This window comes from Globicephala melas, chromosome 20 (genome assembly GCF_963455315.2).
Source record: "Globicephala melas chromosome 20, mGloMel1.2, whole genome shotgun sequence".
NCBI classification, from domain to species: Eukaryota; Metazoa; Chordata; class Mammalia; order Artiodactyla; family Delphinidae; genus Globicephala; species Globicephala melas.
In genome coordinates, this window is record NC_083333.1 from 44,201,706 (window position 1) to 44,219,700 (window position 17,995).

General features: G+C 49.7%; 1 protein-coding gene across 3 annotated transcripts in view; it reads left to right on the top strand.

The window, feature by feature from the left end:
* IGF2BP1 (insulin like growth factor 2 mRNA binding protein 1) overlaps nt 1-17,995 on the top strand; it is a 37,945-nt gene that overhangs the window by 12,221 nt on the left and 7,729 nt on the right. For 2 of the 3 annotated variants that reach the window (XM_030840034.2, XM_060290539.1), the window contains exons 3-6: nt 12,207-12,255; nt 12,775-12,826; nt 16,217-16,280; nt 17,566-17,847. In XM_030840034.2, the coding sequence (XP_030695894.2) occupies nt 12,207-12,255; nt 12,775-12,826; nt 16,217-16,280; nt 17,566-17,847 (447 nt within the window). The remainder of the gene's footprint in view (nt 1-12,206; nt 12,256-12,774; nt 12,827-16,216; nt 16,281-17,565; nt 17,848-17,995) is intronic. The other variant, XM_060290540.1, reaches the window with a different exon arrangement.

The window sequence follows — 17,995 nt, forward strand, 5'->3', positions numbered from 1 at the left end:
GCCCGCGATTCACAACTACTGAGCCCACGTGCGGCAACTACTGAAGCCCTCTCACCTAGAGTTCGTGCTCTGCAACAGGAGAAGCCACCGCAATGAGGAGCTCATGCACCGCAACTAGAGAAAGCCCACGTGCAGCAACAAAGACCCAACGCAGCCAAAAACAAATAAATAAATATTTTAAAAATGCTTTAAAAAATAATAGGGAGCGTTTATTGAGTATCTATCTACTCAGAGCTAGGCACTGTTCCTTCATTGAATCCTAAGAACGCTGCAGGCATTAGTCTTCATTCCACAGAAGAAGAAGCTGGAACTCTGAGTGGTTATGGTAACTTAGCCAAGGTCATACCTTGAATACTGGTGCTGGGTTTCAAACCCAGGCCTTTCTGCCTTCAAGGCCGAGCTCTCTTAGAAGGTGGGAATAGCTGATCCTCTAACATTCAGAGAAGTTGAATGTTTTGCGGGGGAGAGCATAAGGCTAGCAAATAAAAACATGCCCAACATTAACTTCTCCCTGCTCTGAGCCTCCTTCCTCCGTAGGTGTTTCATACTCGTCTTGCATTATTTTTCCTCTCACCATTGCGATGTTCAGGCAATCTTGAATGGTTGAAGAAAACTAAGAACATTCTCCCCTTGTCTGGGCAGCTATCATGGGAGATGGGAATTCTGCTTTTAGTGAAAAACCACGGAAAGGGGGCTGAATGAAGTGGAGAAGGACTTGAGTGGTTTAGGATTCAGGCGTCAACCTCAGTTTGCCCTTCTGCCAGATGTGTGCACACTGTGGGATCTGGGGTCAGTATCCTCCTGGGCCTCGTGTCCTCATATGAAGCCTCCCCATCTCCATGAACCCCGCAAAAAAAAGCTGGTAGCTATTTTGAGTTCTAAGAGCTTCCATCCTTTGGCATTCCTCTAGGTGCCAGGGCTGGCGCTTTGGGCTAATTTTTTTTTTTTTCCCTTCCCCTTTCCTTTTGTTTGGGTTCAAACCTGGGGAAAATGAGAGGTTGGGGGGAAGGGCGCAGGGATCGAGTGGCTTCCCCTCCCATCCCCCCTCCTCCTAGCAGGAAGGGACAAAGAGTTGACCTTTGTTACAAGCCTGCAGAATCATAATTCATAGCTCATACATGCTTTTGAGGAGCGAGAACCCAGTTACCTTTCACTGAGGAGCAGGAGCCGGCTTCATGGTGTGGTGACAGTGGCTGGCTAGTGTCACCTTGGGACTAGGCACTTAACCTCTCTGAGCTTCTTTTTGAATTGCAGAATGGAAATAAAAATATTCTCAACCTTCTGTGGTTTAGAGGCTCAAATCAACCTGTGTTCTAGGCTCATAGGAGAGTGTGGATTGTAAACCTTAAAGTACTGTGTAAACGTGAGTTATTAATAAGACTATCAGTAATTGATGACACCCCAAGAGGGCAGACAAAAGAAGGTCATTCGCATCCCCAGACAAATGCCCTACTCTGCATGGAGGTGTGACTCTTCGATTATAAATTTTCTGTAGCGGCTCCCAGAACGCCCTGGGAGAGGAGGGTCTTTTTTTCGAGGCCCGGAAGGCGTCTTGGTTCCGCGCCCCCAGCCCACCCCACTCCCAGGCCTCAGTTCCTGCCTTCTCAGTGGGAGGCCTCCCGCCCGAGTCCTGCCTCCTCCCACAGCCCAGCCGAGGTCTCCAAGGAATGCCGCCTCCCGGGCCATTTTCTCCCCTTCTGCTTCTGCGGCCCCACTTCCAGCCCCCTCCCAGCCCCCTGCCCCCAGCCGGTTCCCACTTAAATGCTTGCAGGCCTGTTCGCAGGCGGGAAGCCCCCTCCCCCACAGGACCACCTCAGTCAGCCCTGACCACGGGGAGGTCGGGTCTGGATTTACTAAAGGACCCCGGAGGGGGAGCCTGCCCCTCGCTGGCTGCCTGGCTCACTGATGGGGTCGGGTTTCGGCCGGTGGCTCTGGAGAGAGAGAGACAAAGGGCAAAGTCCTGGTCCCCACCCCCACCCGGCAGCCCCCGGCGCGTGTCCCCTCCCCCTCCGGGCCCTGCGCGCGTAGCCCAGGGCCCCCTGGGCCGGGTGGGACGGGCTGGGGAGAGTCGGGACGCCGAGGGGGTTCTGGCGGCAGAACGTTCTAGACCGCCGGGCCCCGCAGGAGAGGGGGCCCCCGGGGACATCCTCTGTCCCCCTCCTTGTGCTCTGCCGACTCGGCCCACCCAGCGGCCGGGGTGCGGGGCCGAGCGTTCAGCTTCCCCTGGGTGAGGTGAGAGGGGCTGGGGGAAGGGGCCGGCCCACGTGGGGCACAGGCCCGGCGACGCCAGCCCGGCCGCTCAGCTGCTCGGCCCTTCTCAATTGCCCGTTCATGAGGACTCCCCTCCTCCCCCCCAGCTGCTGCCAGCCCTCCCCCACTCTCAGCTGCTGCCGCCCTTCCCCGGCACCTCTTTCTCAATTGCCCTGCCCGTGCCTGCTTTCCGCCGGCCTCCTGAAAGGCCGTGTTCGCCGTCCCTTGGGCTGTTAGAGACCTTGCCCCTGCTCCCCCCAGGATGGATGAGAACCGTCTCGAATGGTGCTGTCGTGACGCCCTGGCAGAGTCTGGGGCTGGGGAGAAAGACCTCTACAGAGAGGGCATTTTGCTCCCGCACAAGCGAGGGCAGAACTCAGGGTAGGTGTCCACGTCAGAACAGAGTTATTCTGATGAAGACCTACACGCTGGAAAGAAACAAACAGCAGCTTCCTGAAGTTTTCGGCCACCAACAGGTCTGTGTTGGCAGCCGTGGAGAGGAGACAAGGCTTCGGTGAGGTTGTTAAACCTCCTGTTGGAGGGTCACACCAGAGCGCCTTTCCACTAGTAGGGTGAATTCGTATTTTTCAACGTATGCTGACATGCATTCTCATCCTTTAGCCGGAACACTAACAATTCCAAGAAGTACCCAAACTCCACTAGGGTCTTTCTCAGTGCAAATTGTGAGTTGCAGAAAACTGATTTCTCTTGAGTCTGGTCTAGTATCCTTTTCTTTGCTTCTCTGCCTCCAAATCCTAGCCTGGAGCTGTGCTTCCAAGCTTGCCGGTCCCTCCTGAGGAGAGAGCCTCTCCACCTTGCTCCATTTCCGAGGCATGCCCCGCAGGGCTTTCCTCCGGGTGTCAGCTCCACCCTCAGCCAGGTCTCTGGGCCCCAGAGTGCCAGACCTTTTGTCTCTTAAGCTTTCTGGAGAGATGCTGACATCTCCACTGGGGGGTGAGCTAAACCAACGTCTCTAGTGAGGCTGGGGCAGGAAGTGGTCTTCCTAGGCTCCCTCCACCTTACCCTCTGTCAGAGCAAATTAACACCCGCGCCGCTGCCCCACTCCCCACCCCCCGAAGAAGATCCTGGAAATGCTTCCCACTGCTAGCCAGAGAAGGCAGGTGAGCAGTGACCCCAGTGGTTAATTTCTTATCCACACCATCGCTGCCTGCACCAACAGGGTTGCACTGCTTACACTGGGTCACCTCTCCTGTTTGTCTCCATGCATTAGGTTGAATCTGATGGCTTCATCACACCTCGCACTTCACACTGTGTAGGGCTCAGGAGGCCAGCTCTGGCTCTAGGAGCCCCTCAGGTGAAAGAGCACGGTTCTAGGCAGAGAGAGCACGGTGGAGGGAGGGAGTGGCAGTTGGCCCAGGCCGACTTGGAATTTGACTGGAAAGAGCTCCACTGTCTCAGCTTCTGTTTTGGCTTCCTCTGGCACTGCCTAGATGGGCAAGAAAAAAACCCGTGAGCTCTCTCTAGTCAAACGGTGTATTTCCGAGATGAGTGAATTGAGCAAAGGATTTATTCCTCTTCTGCTTGCTTTCCAACATCGGGTGGCGCCTCCCACCGGCCTCTCACCTTTGCAGCCCTGCCTATCCCAAACCAACGTGAAATTTTTCAAGACAGAATTTTTGGTGACTACACTTTTTCCCTGCTAACAAATCTCTCTGACAGTCATCCAGCCGTATTATAGTACAGTTAGCTCTTCTGAAAGTTAAATCCTGTGCCCAAATTGGAGCCGCATGCAGTAAAAGCCAGTTGGCATGCACTTAGCCATACAGGATATGGGCATTTTTCCTGGTGCTGACATCGGGGCTATACAACTTCTGCTGTGTTAACACTTCTTGTCAGAGAGAAAGGAGCGAAGTTTGGTGAGATGAGCATAAACCAGCCTGGGAGGAGGCTGGTATAAGCTCATCATAAACCAGGTAGGACTAGAGCTCAGCATAAACCAGCTGAGTTCCAGTCCTACCTCAGAGTTGCCAAGTCTCTTTCCTTTTCCTGAGCCTCAGTTTCTCCATCTATGAAACGAAGGTGACTATTTAAGACCCTCTCAGACCTCGGTGTATGAATCTTATTTCCTCAATGTAGGAATCTGATTTTCTTCAATTGGAACTTCCGATTGCCAGGTTCATGGGGTGTGTGTGTCCTTGGTCATGTAAGAGGCCTAGTGAATCCCCCTCTTCTTCCCTGACTCCAGGTAGGCCAAGAGCACATTAAACACAGTACAAGAGCCTGCCAGAGAGGGAATGTCATCCATCCCAGAGTTTCTCCCCGAGATTTGCTTTTCCCTCCTATCCTCAGAATTAGTTCAGGAGCACGTGTGGGACAGTGTGTGTGTGCCTCATACCTTTAAAAGACCATGTTCATGGGACCACAGATGCATTCCAGTGGTGTCCCTGCTTTCCAGCTCCTCCCCCCGATACTTTGACCCCTTGGTGGTGGCATCTGCCCTGCTTGGTCCTGCACCTTCCAGTAGGTCAGTGTTTTCCTTTCCAGCCCCTACCTTGCTGGTCAACCCACCCGACTGCCTGCCTGTCTGGCTGCCCTGCCTCTGGATCAGCCTGGCACGGAGCCCTGGGCATTGGGCCAGCTCCTCCTCCCCTCCCCAGCCTGGCCCGCTTTCTCAGCTACTGCCATGCTTGGAGCGTGCCAGGTCCGCCCCCTTCAGAAGCTTTCCTAGACAATTATTTTTTTCTCCACCTCTCTACTCTACAGGGATAAGGAGGCAGGGTGGGGAGGAAGGACTAGGTCGGTGGTGATCTTATGGAAAGGGCAGAGGTTGGCACATTAGGACATCTTTTATGTGTGATTTCCAGCTGGGGGAAAAAAACTGGGATGGAAGCCAGCTTTGGGGGGGGGCGGTGCTTATTCTCCGGTGTCAGCCGCATGGGACTCTTGCTGAGGAGTCAACAAGATCACCCACTTCTTTTCTTTGGCCGCACTGCGTAGCACCCGGAACTTCCCCGACCTGGGATCGAACCCACACCCCCTGCAGTGGAAGCATGGAATCTTAACCACTGGACCACCAGGGAAGTCCCAGGATCACCCACTTCCGAAAGGGTACTGTGGCCAGCCCACCTCCCCAACCCACTTAACCTTGTCTGTTCTCTTCTCCCATCCCAAACCAAACTGAGGGGAATTCCCTGGCAGTCCTGTGGTTAGGACTCCTCGCCTGCACTGAAGGGGCATGGGTTCGATCCCTGGTCGGGTAACTAAGATCCTGCAAGCCCCGCAACATGGCCAAACAGAACAACACAAAACAACAACAACAACAACAAAAAACCAAACTGGGGTCCCCTGCCGGACTGTAAACTCCTGAGAGCAGGAGCCTTACCTGGCTTCTTCATCCCTCCATGCTGTGTACTGCAGCGTAGTGCCTTGCACTGTCCAGTAGAAATGTGAGGCAAGCCACGTGTGTAAGTGTAAATCTTCTAATAGCCACATTAAAAGAGAAAAAAGTGAAATTAATGTAGAAGATTAATTCAAAATTACTTTTAAAGTTAATTCAAAAGATTATTAGTTCAATATGGAATCAATATAAACGATTAATGAGATCGTTTACTTTTGGGGGGGCTACTAAGTCTCAGGAACCCAGTGTGTATTTTATTTTACTGTTAGAGCCTGTCCCAATTCATATGCTAAATTTTCATTGGAAACAGTTGATCTGTATTTAGAGTTCATAAAATATACAGAAGAAAAAGTTACATTATACAAACATTTTAATTTTAAGAAAAAATTCAGTTGCTGCTTTGAAGTGCTCAGTAGTTTACACGTGACTAGACTAATGGCTACTGTAGTGTGGACAACACAGGCCCAGTGCCTAGTAGGTGGCAAGAAAATCTGGAATGATTCCACGTCAGCTGGACACCAGAAACCTTGGGGAAGTGGTGGTGACCTTCTTGACTGCCGATCAGAATGGAAAGAGCATGGTGTTACTGCAAGTTTGAAAAATCCTAGTTGCTCACTCTTAAAATTGCCAGGTAATAACCCCAACTCCATCCCCAGTCAAGCTTAGCTTTCTAATTGCCTTGGGCTAGTTTCTTCCCACACTTTCGAGGAGATGTCTGCAGGCTGGAGTGAATTTTGCATTTTTCTGGTGGAGAGTGTTCTTAGCTTTTATCTTATTTCCTAATGGGAACCTAGTCTCCAGGAAAAAAAAAGGGGGTTAAGAACCACTTAGGCAGACCATTAAGGCACAGGAAATCACTCTAATGAAGAAAGTGTATCACTGTAGGTGGACAGGGTTGATCTCTGTCTGGGGACACAAGATCCAGTAAAAAGGACTAATCCTAATCCTTTGGTCCCTGATGTGAGAGAAACTGAGGTCTAGGGAGTTGAAGGCCTAACTTGCCCTAGAGCAAGCAGACTGCTAGTCAGAGAATCACGGCCCGGGGGAGGGGTGGAGGTAAAGGGTCTAATCTGGAGATCCTGGTTTAATCCTAGTTCTCTGGAGAGATGAAAGTCCAGGTTTGACTCTGATAGTGGCCTCTGGGGGTTGAGGCCCCAAGCCTGAAAAGATTTCCAAAACCTACTGTTGCCTCTGTCCTCACAACTGGTCTGCCCCACCCTGGTTTAAAGGAACGCTTCCCTCTCGGGCAGGGTGAGGCCCACGAGCATGTTCAAGACAGCACGCTACCCTCTGGGAATGGGGGTGGAAAGAGGAAGGAGCTGGTTTGCAAAGGTTTAGAAAAAGAAGACTCCCTGGGGCAGTTTTTAGCTGTCCTCCGGAAGACCTGAAGACTGTTCCCAGGGTGCATTCCGTCCAGGTGTGCATTCTGTCACATGGGGACCCCCCTTCTGAAAAGTGTCCCATCTATGCATCTGTTTCGCTCTCCGCTGGACCTGAGGCCCGTTCTCCCTGCCCTCAGCCGGCTCCTCACCAGGGCCTGGATTCTTGCTAATAAAAATAAAAGAGGAAAAGCTCATTGGCTTAGACCCATTCATTTTGAATCTGTGATGACTTTAAAATTGGGTGAGCTAGAATTATCTTTTTATTTTTATTTATTTATTTTTACTGGAGTATGGTTGCTTTACAATGTCGTGTTAGTCTCCACTGCACAACAAAACGAATCAGCCACACACACACAGATATCCCCTCCCTTTTGGACTTCCCTCCCACCTAGGCGACCACAGTGCATTAGGTAGAGTTCCCTGTCCTATAAAGTATGTTCCCATCAGTTGTCCAGTTTATACATAGTGTGAATAATATATACGTGTCAATCCCAGTCTCCCAGTTCCTCCCACCCCACCCCTTTCCCCCATGGTATCCATACATTTGTTCTCTACGTCTGTGTCTCTGTTTCTGCTTTGCAGATAAGATCATCTATACCATTTTTCCAGATTCCACATATATGCGTTGATATACGATATTTGCTTTTCTCTTTCTGACTTCACTCTGTATGACACTCTAGGTCCATCCACGTCTCTACAAATGACCCAATTCCATTCCTCTTCATGGCTTAGTAATATTCCATTGTATATAAGTACCACATCTTCTCAGAATTATCTTTTTATTTAAAGTTTTTTGTTATGGAAAAAAAAACTTTGAAATATGGAAAGGATAATTAAATAATTCCACCATGTACTCATCACCTAGCTTTAAAAATGACCAAATCGTATCCAATCTGTATTAATTTTCCCCCTAATTACTTTAAAGCAAGTCCTAGACGTGACATTTTATCTGTAACTATTTCAGTATGTATTTCTAGAAATCAGTATGATTTTATTTTATTTTTATTTTTTTGGCCGTGCCGCACGGCTTGTGGGATCTTAGTTCCCTGACCAGGGATTGAACCTGCGCCCTCGTCAATGAGAGCGCAGAGTCCTAACCGCTAGACTGCCAGGGAATTACCTGATTTTAAAATATTAACAATATTATCAAATGTCTAGTCAGTGTTCAATAAGCACAGAATCACTTTTCCACTAACAATGGAAGTATGCGTCTTAAGGAGTTAAAGGTGGGATGTTTCGACTTATTGGAGAGCAGCACCCACTCAGCAGGCCCGCTCTTCACTCTGTTGTGTGAACTCTGAGTATTTTAAACTCGTTCTCAAGCGAAAACCTGAATATATTTTGGTGAAGGCTTTTGTTTCCTTTCTGCCATTGTCAAGGCAGCTCAGGGGACTGTGCAAAGAGCCTGGAACCAGACAGTCTTTGGGTTCAAATACTGGCTCTGGCTCTTAGAACCTGTGTGACTTGGCAGATACTCAAGCCCTCAATCTCAGGACCCCAGTCTGTAAAGTGGAGCCGTGGTTATCGTGCTCATGGGTAGTGGGAGGCTTATAGGAGGTGCTGAACCTGAGCCTGGCATCTGGTAAGCACTCCTCACATGTTAGCTTCTTCCTTAATGAACTGTTTTCCTTCCCATTCAGTCTAAGTCAATGACATTTCTCTGAAAAGGTGAAAAGGACGAGAGCTTCCTGCTCAGGGAGCACTCCCAGCCATCCTTCCGGGTGCCTCTAGCTCCTGTGCTTCCTGAATCTCTTGTTTTCCTACTTAACTCCTTACGACGCTGCTGCCCAGATTCTCTCTCCCTCCGTTCTCTCCTGGAATCTCCCCTGGGCTTGAATGGTCACTCGGTCCCTGTGGCCCTGGTGTCCCCTGTTTGTCCCCAGCAACATTAGAAAGGAGCATCCCTTGTGATTGCTCTGTATCTGGGGAGCTGCCCCAGGACCTGGTAACTGCCCTGCTGGTCGGGGCAGGCAGAGAGGGTAAGAAGCCTCCGGGTATCAGCCCCTGGGGAAATCATTTGACTGGCGCAACCATTGCCTTCATTGCCAGGGGCTGGAGGCTTCATTCTTTCACTCAACGGGTTTATCAGCTCCAGGGTGGGTGGCGGCTCCTGAACCTCCGGGAGTTCCCTTGCTTTTCTAAACAACGGGTGCTAGAGTTGAGGGTCCTGCGCACAGTGCAGCGCCCTATTGCCTGTAGGGCGAAGGCTCCCCTGGAGCCTGGTGGAAGCCCATCCTCAGGAGTGCTGGAGTGGGGCCCTTCGGTTGTCACGGGAGGTGGGAGCGCGGGGGCTCTCTCTAGGCTGTGGTATCTCCCGCTATTTCCCCACCAGTGCAGAAGCCTAACCATTTCACTATCACAGGTAGTGGCTCCTGGGGACTGGGGCTGAGCACCACGGCCTGGCAGGCACACCCCCGCCCCCGCAGCCCGCCTGCTTTAAGCCCTCACAAAAGCCCTGTCAGCTTTCCACAGGAAAGTAAGGTACTGAGCAAAGAAGTAAGCAGTTAGGGTCTCTTAGCTTCCATGCTGATCCCCCAAGCCCTCAGCACACTGCCCCGGCCCAGTATGAGCTAGGCATCCAGAAATACCTGTAGGGCGAGTGAGTTACCCATGGGCTCCTGGAAGGGAGTACCGGGTCCAGTTCTCAGCATGGTCACATGTGCTTTGGGCCAGAAAGAAATTAGGTAGCACCACACTTCACACAAACCAGGCCAACGGCTTAAAAGACAAAGGTTCTTCTTGGTCTCTGTGTGTTTGTCAGGGTTGCTTAAAAGACAGAGGTTCTTCTTGGTCTCTGTGTGTGTGTCAGGGTTGGGGGCTTTGCCGGCCAGGTTTGCAGGCCTCAAGGGGCCTGGCATGGGTTCCCAGGATTGGGTGTGTGTGCCCTGGAGGGGTGGGTGAGTCCCTGCCTGTTGGGGGTGGGGGAGGGTTGCCAGGATGTCTTTTCTTCCATTGGTTGGGTGTCCCTGCCCTCCTCCCCCTCCTGGAACATTCCAGACATTCCAGACTGCCATTGCTTTCAGGATATGGATTAACATCCCAAACTGAGATTTGATTTCACCTCCCCATCCCCTCCCAATTCCTCCCTACCCTGAAGAGGAAGCCCTTAAAACTGGGAGTTTGAAGTAGGAAGAGGGTATTTTTGACCCTTGACCTGAGATTAGAGTAATCTATAGGACCATCTTGAAAGAGGGCTCTTCAAACTGAACTTTTGCAGGGGACTGCTTTAAGCTCTTACTGATTTGAACTCCAGGCAGGCACCGCCCATCTCCTTGCAGTCCTTCCAGAAGCCTCTGCTTGAGGGAGGTCCTCCCTCAGCTTAGGTAACCCCCCCCCCCCCCCCCCCCCGTCACTAGCATTAAGGTAGATCAGTATTCTCAATCTTCCGACGGTATAATCATCTCTTCAGCTCACCAAGAGTTTGATTTTCCTCATGGGAGGGCCCCTGCGTTTTCTTTGCCCATTTCATCACGAAATGTGTTGTGTATGGGTAATCCTGTACGCCATGTCATGCAGATGCCATGAGGCTCCTCCCTCTTGGCCAGTGAATTGGATCCCAAGAAGCTGGCCCGGTGTGGGAGCCGAGGACCTGGAACGGGACTTGTTTCTGACCCTTGTTCTTTTGTCCTCCTATAATCTAACCTCCTTAGATCAGGTTCATGAACCAGCCAAAGTAGAAAACCGTGGACATAGATTCTCCAACACTTATGCTACATTTCCACTTCCCTTAAGTTATTTTAACCCGGGAAAAGATTCCATTGACAAAGACTTTCTACCCTCAAAGCGGCAGAGCTAGAAGGGATCTTAAAGACCCTTCTGCTTCCATTTTATATCTCAAGATACTTGGTCACAGGGATGAAATGAGTGACCTGGCTGAGGACAGAGCCAAGATCAAAAACATTTACAGTTAGAGCTTAGCATCCCTTCCCTTGCTCTCGTGTGTTTTGAGTACCCCTTCCCCCTAGCTTGGCAAGAACTGCCTTGGGCCCTGTTGCATGTCAGCCAGGAATACGGGGGCCTGAAGCTTGAGTGGCTTAGTCAGAACAGCCAATCAGGGGCAGTTTAAGGGCTAGAACTGGATTTTCTTGCTTCCTAGTTTCATTTTCCCTCGTGCCACTAGAATTTTGTTGGACCATGTCCCTGAACTAAGAGTTTGTGATCAAGGATATGCAAAGACATAAGTGACCATTGACCAATGCAGATCAAGTCAGTTGAAATGTTTTAAGCCCAGGGATTAGGGCATTGATTTGGGTGGTGAGCAGTTAATCACCGTGGGAGTCAACCTTGAACCTGAAAGCCTTCCTCAGGGAAAATTACGTTTTTAAGAAGTATTGGAAAGATGGAAAGGAGAAACCGTAGTAAACTGGGAGGAGGGAAGGGGTTGGTCCTAATGCTGGGTTGCGTGTGTGTTAATTACTCCACCTTAGCGTCCACACATGTGTCTGTTATTACATTTTAAGTACTTACTCCAAGCCCTTTGCTAAGCTCTTGATAATATTATCTGACATTACTTTATACCTCCCTGTGAATAGGTATTATCCCTGTTTCACAAAGGAGAAAATTGAGCCTCAAAGAAGTTAAATAACCTTTTAAAGATCAGTGCTGTTAAGGGGAGCACAGGTTTAAATCCATATCTGTACCGAGAAAGAGCCGAGCTGCTGCCAATTATCCCGCTGTAATTTGTTTGCATATACGTTTCCCCTAATAAATTGTGAGCACCTTGAGGCCAGGTACTTTGTCTGTTTGGCTTATCATTGTGTCCCCAGCATGCAGAACAAAGTCCAGCATGGAGTAGACACCGATTGAAAAGGTATCAGGTTAATGATTCGTGTAGTAATTCACACAGCTAGCTCTGTATTCCTAGATCCTGAAACACGGTGGGTGGTAATAGATGGTTGCTGAGTAAGAGAACTGGTGAGGAGAACCTAGGAGAGACAAAGCAGATGTGACTGGTATGTGGAGGGGGGAAACTATGTTATCCCAGTGCTTAGGGCATCTGATTTTGGCTTTCCTATCTGTGGTAGCACTCTATTTTGCTTTCTAAAACGCAGCGAAATAAATCTCCATTCCCAAAGGTTGTCGTTCTCAGACTCTTAAGTCTTTGGTGTTGAGCAGAAGTTTAGGAAGATGGACTGGAACAGGACTGAAAAATGCAAAAGGTCACAGGCGCCTAAAGTATCCAGAGCTGTCACTGATGCTGTTCTCTCTAATTTCAGGAGTCGAAAAATACAGATCCGAAATATTCCACCCCAGCTTCGATGGGAAGTAAGTGATTGGGGGAAACTGTCAGTGGCACTGGGAAAGAAGTCTGGGTCAGCCTGAGCTGGCAGAGATGACTGGGAGGTGTCCTGGGGGTTTGGGGCTAGGCCAGAGAAGCTGGAGCTGAGGGGAGGCCGGTTGGATCGCATCCTTAACCTAAGACTTCCAGTATTAGTCCTTTGGGCAGTCCCTACCGTGAGAGGCATTAGGGAGGTGGGAAGGGTATCCCCTGATACCCCAAACTTAGTGATGACAGAGGATCAGCTAGGGACTCAGGTGGCACAGGTCTGCTTCCAAAAAGGCCCTTAAATGCCTTTTTGAGCTCAAGTACATTCTGTGAAGACACCCCGACGGATTGCCGTCAGCATTAGTACCTGAGAAAGGGCAAACTGAGCAGGTGACGTGCTCAATCCCCACCAAAGGCTCTGCCTGTACCCCGGTGCTTTGGGGTGAGGAGTGTCTAGTGATGCTCTGTGAGTTCCTGGGATGCCCAGAGCAGCCGTATTCCCTTCTCCCTGCTCCCAGGTACTGGACAGCTTGCTGGCTCAGTATGGGACAGTGGAGAACTGCGAGCAAGGTAAGAGTGGGCAGAGGAGTGGGGTAGGGGTGGGTGTTGGAGTTGGGGGCGGGGGCGTGGGTGAGGAAGAGGGGCAGACGGCCAAAGGTGTGGAGGGAGGTACGCTGGGGTGGGGGCTGGGACATGGAGTTCCAGCTTCAGCTCTGCTGCTTCTCCGGGACAGGTTTCTCCTCTGTTTAATGAGAGACTCAACAAAGTCACTCATTCCAAGCACGGGGTCCCCAGGCTCCTGGGGTCAACCAGGGTAGCAATACACGTCCCAAGATTTTAGGAATAGATTAAGAATGGAAACTGCGCACGCGCCTTGAGCAAATCTGTAGCCCTTTTGCTTGAAAAGCTTCACAATTCTTTGTTTTTGTCTGGAATAATCAATGGGTTGTCTTTTTTTTTTTTTTTGTAGAACCTCTGATTGTGAGCTACATGTCTTTGGTCAGTTAAAAAAAATAGCAGGATTTTTGTACATATTGATAGCGGGCAGGCAACATCTTTCAAGAGTGCAGAAGAACTTATTTTTATTATTAAGTTCTTTTTATCACTTCTCTTTCAAGAAGGAGAAATAATAAAAAAGAATTCTAGATCATAAGAAGTTGGGTACGAGTTTTGAATTTATTGCTTAAGGTTATAAATTATTTTAATTTATTTATTCTAGATCATAGAAAGTTTGGTACGATTTTTGAATTTATTGCTTAAGGTTATAAATTATTTGCAGAGAAAATAAGCTAAAATAAAATGTGGAGTGATTTGGGTTGGACATAAAGCAGAGCTTGGTCGTTAGGTAGACAAAGTAGTTTGAGTTTGCAGACCTTTAAGAAACCTAGACAAGACTCAAGTATTGATCTCCAAATTCTTTGTGGAAAGGGGCAAGCTGTAAATCATTATAAACGATTAAAATACTTGCCTGCATAAAGGTATGAAGTGCTGAATCCATCAGACAGGTTCTCTCCTGCTGACCCCGAAGCTTGCCTTTTATCATAAACGCCAGGACACAACTGGAAGCGCTGATAACCATCACCCAGTCCTGCTTACAGCTTAGACTGATGACTCCGTTACTCCTGGACAAAGAGACAGCCATGGCTTGGGAGCACGTTGGAGAGCCTCACTGGGGGCGCCCAACAGGAGTCACCGCTGGTTAAGAGGCTCACCAGGGAGCTATAACATACCGAATCCGGGGGCAATACCTGCTACCTGGAGAGAACAGAATGGGAAGTGTTTGATTTTGTAAAAATTAAGTCTTCTAGGCTGCTCAGATGCCACTTTTTAGTTAATTAATTTTTGGCTGCGTTGGGTCTTCGTTGCTGCGCACGGGCTTTCTCTAGTTGCGGTGCGCGGGCTTGTCATTGCAGTGGTTTCTCTTGTTGCAGAGCACGGGCTCTAGGCGCGCGAGCTTCAGTAGTTGTGGCACATGGGCTCAGTAGTTGTGGCTCGCGGGCTCTAGAGTGCAGGCTCAGTAGCTGTGGCACATGGGCTTGGTTGCTTCGCGGCACATGGGATCTTCCCGGACCAGGGCTTGAACCCGTATCCCCTGCCTTGGCAGGTGGATTCTTAACCACTGCGCCACCAGGGAAGTCCCATCAGATGCCACTTTCTAAGCAAAGTCCTCTCTGTCCACCCTTTTACTTTTTTTCAGGGAGAGAATGACTTTATTATTATTATTTTTAATTGAAGTATAGTTGATTTATAATGTATTAGTTTCAGTTGTACAGCATAGTGATTCAGTATTTTTAAAGATTATACTCCATTCAGAGTCATTGCAAGATAATGTCTATAATTCCCTGTGCAATATATTTTTCTCAATTGTCTATTTTATTTAAAAATTTTTTTTGGCCACACTGCGCGGTTTGTGAGATCTTAGTTCCCTGACCAGGGATCCAACCTGGGCCAATGGCAGTGAAAGCGCAGAGTCCCTACCACTGGACCGCCAGGGAATTCCCATCACTTGTCTAATTTTATACATAGTAGTTTGTATCTGTCAATCCCATACCCCCCCACCCTTAAGGTTCTCCCCCTTCCTCTTGGGTAACGGCTAGTTTGCCTTCTGTCTGAGTGTCTGTTTTGCACATACATTCATTTGGATTTTTTAGATTCCGCATATAGGTGATAGCACACTATTTGTCTTTCTTTGATATTTCACTAAGCATAATGTTCTCTAGGTCCATCCACGTTCCTGCAAATGGCAGAATTCCATTCTTTTTTATGGCTGTGTAATAGTCCTTTGTCTCACCGTCTTTTACATTTATTTGTTTGTTTATGGCTGCGTTGTGTCTTCGTTGCTGCGTGCGGGCTTTCTCTAGTTGTGGCGAGTGGGGGCTACTCTTCGTTGCGGTGCGTGGGCTTCTCATTGCAGTGGCTTCTCTTGTGGCAGAGCACAGGATCTAGGTGCGCGGGCTTCAGTAGTTGTGGCACGTGGGCTCAGTAGTTGTGGCTCACGGGCTCTAGAGCTCAGGCTCAGTAGTTGTGGCGCACGGGCTTAGCTGCTTCGCGGCATGTGGGATCTTCCCGGACCAGGGCTCGAACCCGTGTCCCCTACATTGGCCAGGCACATCCTCAACCACTGAGCCACCAGGGAGGTCTCTGGTAGATTATTCTTTCAGAATATTCCTCTCCACTGAGGTGGGAGAGCTGTACCGCTGAGGTCAGAAGGGCTGAGAGTGGTCTGCGTTGCAGTTTTGTGGCTAAGTGCTTTCAGTGTCCTCGGGCGGCGGCTTGATTTTTTTGATCCAAGTCCTCCATGCCAGGGGCTAAGCAGGCCTAGGTGACCCATAATCACAAGACGAGGCATAAGCGGTTAATTTTATCAGTCCCAAAAGGGGGAAGAGTATGTGCCCAGATCGCCTGGAATTCTAATGTCCAACCCAGGTCCACTCCCACGTCCTTCCCCCCGGGCTCCATGGCAGCCACCCTTGTCAGCTCATTCAGCCAGGTCATGATACACCTACATTTGATCAGTATATCTTTGAGGATACTCTAAAATGCTTTTGGGTGTTTCCCCAAATCTCTTCAGCCATGTCCTTGCAGACCATTTCTTGGTCCAGTCGCACTAGGTGTGTGATTTTAACTAGTTAAAAAAACTAGGGGTGTGTGTGTGTGTGTGTGCGTGTGTGTGTGTCTTTTCTCCCTGCTGCATAACTGCTGAATGTGTTGACTGCACACCCTTGTGTATTCCTGTCTCTCTTGAGGGCTGGTAGGGGAATCAAAGGAAGGCACGTAAAGTCTAATTTGAATTTTCCAGGAGTTGTGGTGAACGTGGTCTATAGGGGAAAGGCTTCATCATTCAAGTATTTCCTTCCTGATCGCGTAACCATCAAAGATGAGCTTTCTACAATGTTTACACCATTGGTGCCGTCTCCAGATCTCGCTGCTCTAACCTTGACCTCTGTTTTGCTTCCCCAGTGAACACCGAGAGTGAGACAGCAGTGGTGAATGTCACCTATTCCAACCGCGAGCAGACCAGGCAGTGAGTGGACCCAAAAGTGGGGCAAAGGAGGGTCTTTGTGAGTGGTGGGAGTCAGGTGCCCCTGCTTGGGCAGGGATGGGGTCCAGGTGGGCACGAGTCCACACCTAGCCTCTGATTTTGTGGCAACCAAATCCAGACTCTTGTCTTTTGGTTCAGGAATCTCAGGTTCAGAAACCTCACCAGGATTGATAGCAAATACTTTGAAGGGAGGGACCCAAAGATCTCCCGGGGAAGGTGGGACATCCTTTTTAGGACAAGATACTGGCTTTTAATAGGTCTCTGGTTGCGGGAGAACCCATGGGGTCCTTTGCTGTGTTGATGGCGCCATCTAGTGGTGATGAGGAGGAACTAAGACCTAAAGGGTTTGTTATGATGTGGCGGAGGCAGACATTTTATCTCGGGGATTGCCTTGAGTCCCATCACACCCACAGTTTCTGGCTCCTTAGCCTGTTTGGTTGAGTCACACTTCTCCACCCACTGGTACTGACAGACTTGTATACTTTGTGTACTCATTTATGCTCACTTATAGGCCATTTTGCTTTTGATGGCTTTCTTGTCCCTTCAGCATGTTGCCTCTATCATATTTGTTTCCTCCAACCTAGTGTCAAATCCACCCACTTTCTCAAGCCATTCAGTTTTCTTTTAGATGCCTGCTGGACTCAGAAGTTTCTGGAGGTCCCTGTGGCTGATCTATGGGCCTTGACCTGGCTTTAAGTCAACACTTGCTTCCTTCCTACTGCGTATTGTTGCCTTGTTAACATTTCTAACCAGCATCAGCCTTGGGAATGCACGGCGCTTGCCCCCTCCCTCCAGTGTTCATCAGTCCCGCTTTTCAGACATTCCAGACAGACTTAAGCTCCTGCAAGCCATTCTGTCTCCACCTCTTCTGTTTCCATGGAGTTTGCTTAAACATGGACAGTATCATTCTCAAGAGGTGACACAACAAACCTTGTTCTGGCATGTTTTATTTATTATTCACGTATCGCGAATCACATGTGGTTCTCCTGTGAATCCTATGTGATAGGTAGCTCTGGTCGAAATTCCCAAGCCAGTTCCAGAATTCAGTGGAGATAACTTATTTGTGTTATGCTACCTTACTTGATGTCTTATGCTAATTAGACTGGAAGCTTCTCTAAGGTGGAGGTGGGAGTGGTGCACAGGTGGTCATCTCCCTTTCTTCTGGCATGTTCCGCGTTGTAACCCAGCTGAGTGCTGTACACCTGGAGGGCATTGGGTGTGATTGGCATGGATTGGAGTGACCAGTAGATTCTCCCTCTGTCCTCAGAGCCATCATGAAGCTGAACGGCCACCAGCTGGAGAACCACGCCTTGAAGGTCTCCTACATCCCTGATGAGCAGATAGCACAGGGTCCCGAGAACGGGCGCCGAGGCGGCTTTGGCTCTCGGGGTCAGCCCCGCCAGGGCTCTCCTGTGGCAGCGGGAGCCCCAGCCAAGCAACAGCAAGTGGACATCCCCCTGCGGCTCCTTGTGCCCACCCAGTACGTGGGCGCCATCATTGGCAAGGAGGGCGCTACCATCCGCAACATCACGAAACAGACCCAGTCCAAGTGAGTCTTGGCTGCAGGGGAAGGGGAGGTGGGGCCAGGGAACAGTGGCTGGCGCCCAGGAGGCGAAGCCTCTCCTGGAAGCACGCTGAGGGTCCTCAACTCAACTTAACCTCTTAGGAAACGTTGGGGAGGTAGAAGAAGCCTGGGG